This window comes from Myotis lucifugus, unplaced genomic scaffold (assembly GCF_000147115.1).
Source record: "Myotis lucifugus unplaced genomic scaffold, Myoluc2.0 scaffold_1099, whole genome shotgun sequence".
Lineage (NCBI taxonomy): Eukaryota > Metazoa > Chordata > Mammalia > Chiroptera > Vespertilionidae > Myotis > Myotis lucifugus.
The window spans coordinates 42,132-45,514 of NW_005872147.1; the positions used below are offsets into that span (position 1 = coordinate 42,132).

Below are 3,383 nucleotides of genomic sequence, written 5' to 3' on the forward strand. Positions count from 1 at the left end.
GGAGGGGCCCGGGTTTCTGGGGGCTGGTTTCCGCTTACCCCCCCAGCCAGCTTGGGAGCTAGGAGTCCCGTAACCAATGCCCTGGGATACCAGTCGGAGCCTCCTGAGTGGCCAGCCTCCAGTTGTGCCACCAAGAGCACTGGTTGCAAATAGCTGCCCCACGTTTTCCCATCTCCCCTTCCACCCAGGCTGGGCATGGCGTCCCCCATGGCTTCCTTCTGAGCAGTCCCCACAACGCCCACATGTATCAGCTGACCCTCCTCAAAAAGAACTAACTCCCAGTTTTCCATAACGTCATGAGGACAGGGCAGACTGCATCTTTCTCTCCTCTTCACCAGCTCTGTCACCCTGGGCCAGTCACTTTATCTCTTTGAGCCTCTGTTTCCCCGTCTGTAAAGTGGGAATAATGGAGGGCCCTGCTTCAGGGTTGCTGTAGCATGTTAGTGAGATAGGAGTTGTGTCCATGTCCAGTTACTGTTACTCTTGCATCCTTTTCTGGGGCTTTAGGAGGAGTGAGCCTGTACCTCTGTCCTGGGTCCACCTGTGGTGGCCCAGTCATGCCCCCAAGTCCACAGTGGGCACATTTCCCAGGGCAGGGTGGGGGGAAGGCCCGAGCATGCCCCCAAGACCAACTAACCCCCCAGGCCCTTCGCTCTCTGCCTCTGCCAGGCCCTGTCGCTAAAGGAGTCTGAGAAGACGGCGCTGACGGAGAAACTGGTGGGTACACAGCACAGCCTGACCGCCATCTCCCTGGAGATGGAGCGACAGAAGCGAGATGCTCAGAGCCGGCAGGAGCAGGACCGGGTAGGTGGGCCTCCGTCTGAGCCGGAGACACAGCCCTGCCTGGAGGAGCCCCTGTCTGAGGGGGAGGCGTGGCTCTGCCCTGGGGAAGCCCCAGACTGTGTGGGAAGCTTCAGCCCTTCCCTGGGAGTCCCCATGTGAGGGAGGTAGCACGGCTCTGCCCTAGGGAACCCCTAGTCTGAGAAAGACTAGTCATGTAGACAGCACTCTCTAGCCATCAAGGGATCACGGAGGGTCTGGCAAGCCAGCGGGAGGGGCCGTGCTTGGTGCTGAAAGTGGGGTGCTGGGGAAGGGGACACAGCACCATCTGAGGAGCCCATCTGTCCTAGGGCACCATGAACACCCTGACATCCGAGCTGCGGGACCTGCGGGCCCAGCTTGAGGAGGCTGCCGCGGCCCATGCTCAGGAGGTGAAGAGGCTGCAGGAGCAGGCCCGAGACCTGGGCAGGCAGCGGGAATCCTGCGTGCGCGAGGTGAGCCCTCCGCCCCACACCCTTCCAGGCAGCACCCCCTAAATGCTGCTGGGGGCCTGGTTCGGTGAGGGTCCAGAGAAATGTAAGGCTCTTTCCTGCATTCAAGGGCAAATGAACAGCCAGCTGAGAAAGGAGGCAGCAAGCATGTATTAAGTACTTGTGATGTACACGTGGGACTGGGTCACTCAAGGTGGTCCCTGCCCTTTCGGCATCGTCCAAGGATGATCCTGATTATTTCAGACCCAAACACTGCTGACTCCAGCTTGCTTTGCCCGAATCATAACTCTCGCCTGTGGTCTGAGTCTATGCAGAGTGATGGGGCAGGTGCCCCCTGGCCTGGGACCTGGGGATGGGCTGGTTTCCACCAAGGCCCCGCTTGAGTGGGGCCCGACCCCCGTCCAGTGACAACCAGGGTCCTCACAGGCAGAGGAGCTTCGGACTCAGCTGCGCCTGCTGGAGGATGCCCGTGATGGGCTGCGGCGGGAGCTGCTGGAGGCCCAGCGCAAGGTACGAGAGAGCCAGGATGGCCGTGAGGCCCAGCGGCAGGAGGCGGCCGAGCTGCGGCGCAGCCTGGGTGAGGGCGCCAAGGAGCGCGAGGCCCTGCGGCGGTCCAACGAGGAGCTGCGGGCTGCCGTGAAGAAGGCCGAGAGCGAGCGGATCAGGTGGGGAGACAGGAGGGACCAGCCCGGAGTCCTTCACTGAGCCCTGGCCTTCACACTGAATTTTGTCCCTGGAAGCTAACGGCACCCCCAAGGTTCAGGGGAAATGGCACAGGTGGGGGGTTTTTGCCCTTGAACCAAGCCAGGCACTGATGGAAGGGGAAAGGTGGCAGCAGGCAGGGTTGGGTCCAGACTCCGACTTCCACCTGGTGGATCTCCCTGGAGACTCAGTGCGTGCCCCCCTACCCCAGTCATTGGTCCGTCTCTCCCAGCTGAGGGCCTGGGCCCAGCCCGGAGGGGTCAGCTCAGGACAGGGCCCACGTGGGCAAGCAGCACTGGGGGCACCTTCAGGCCAAGAGCCAGTCGGACCCATTCCAGGAGTAACGGGAAGGGACTTCTGTGTAGAGCCACACTATACTCTTCCTGGAACCTAGGCTGCCTCTGACCCCTGCCCTTTTCAGCCTGAAGCTGGCCAATGACGACAAGGAGCAGAAACTGGCGCTCCTCGAAGAGGCTCGGGTGGCCATGGGCAAGGAGGCCGGGGACCTGCGGGCCGGGCTGCAGGAGGTGGAGCGCTCTCGGCTGGAGGCTCGGAGGGAGCTGCAGGAGCTCCGGCGGCAGGTACCCTCCGCAGCGCGGCACCCTCCCCGGGCACTTGCTGTCTGCCCCTGGGCCAGGAGCACCTCCTTTCTGGAGCCAAGGGCCCTCCATATGTAAAACCAGGGGCTGAAACTATAATACTGCAAGTTTTTTTTTTTTTTTAATATATTTTATTGATTTTTTACAGAGAGGAAGGGAGAGAGATAGAGAGTTAGAAACATCGATGAGAGAGAAACATCGATCAGCTGCCTCCTGCACATCTCCCACTGGGGATGTGCCCGCAACCCAGGTACATGCCCTTGACCGGAATCGAACCTGAGACCCTTCGGTCCGCAGGCCGACGCTCTATCCACTGAGCCAAACCGGTTTCGGCACCCTGATTTTATTTATGTCTCTCACCTTTGCTTTCCCGCCATCCCCCACAGCAACAGTAACTTGCTCCAGGCTTACTTTGCTCTAGTGCAGTGGTTCTCAACCTTCCTAATGCCACGACCCTTTAATACAGTTCCTCATGTTGTGGTGACCCCCAACCATAAAATTATTTTTGTTGCTACTTCATAACTGTAATTTTGCTACTGTTATGAATCGTAATGTAAATATCTGATATGCAGGATGTATTTTCATTGTTACAAATTGAACATAATTAAAGCATAGTGATTAATCACAAAAACAGTATGTAATTATATATGTGTTTTCTGATGGTCTTAGGCGACCCCTGTGAAAGGGTCGTTCGACCCCCAAAGGGGTCGTGACCCACAGGTTGAGAACTGCTGCTCTAGTGTCTAGGAGATCTGTCTGCCGCCAGAACTACAATTCCCAGCATTCCTGGTGCTCCCCGTGCTCTGGGCTT

At 58.5% G+C, this 3,383-nt stretch overlaps 1 protein-coding gene across 1 annotated transcript in view; it reads left to right on the top strand.

The window, feature by feature from the left end:
- The window catches only part of CROCC (ciliary rootlet coiled-coil, rootletin), a 45,048-nt gene that overhangs the window by 31,210 nt on the left and 10,455 nt on the right, over positions 1-3,383 (top strand). Inside the window, 4 exon segments of the mRNA XM_023748052.1 lie at positions 616-804; positions 1,131-1,274; positions 1,698-1,936; positions 2,395-2,554. Of these exon segments, the coding sequence (XP_023603820.1) occupies positions 616-804; positions 1,131-1,274; positions 1,698-1,936; positions 2,395-2,554 (732 nt within the window).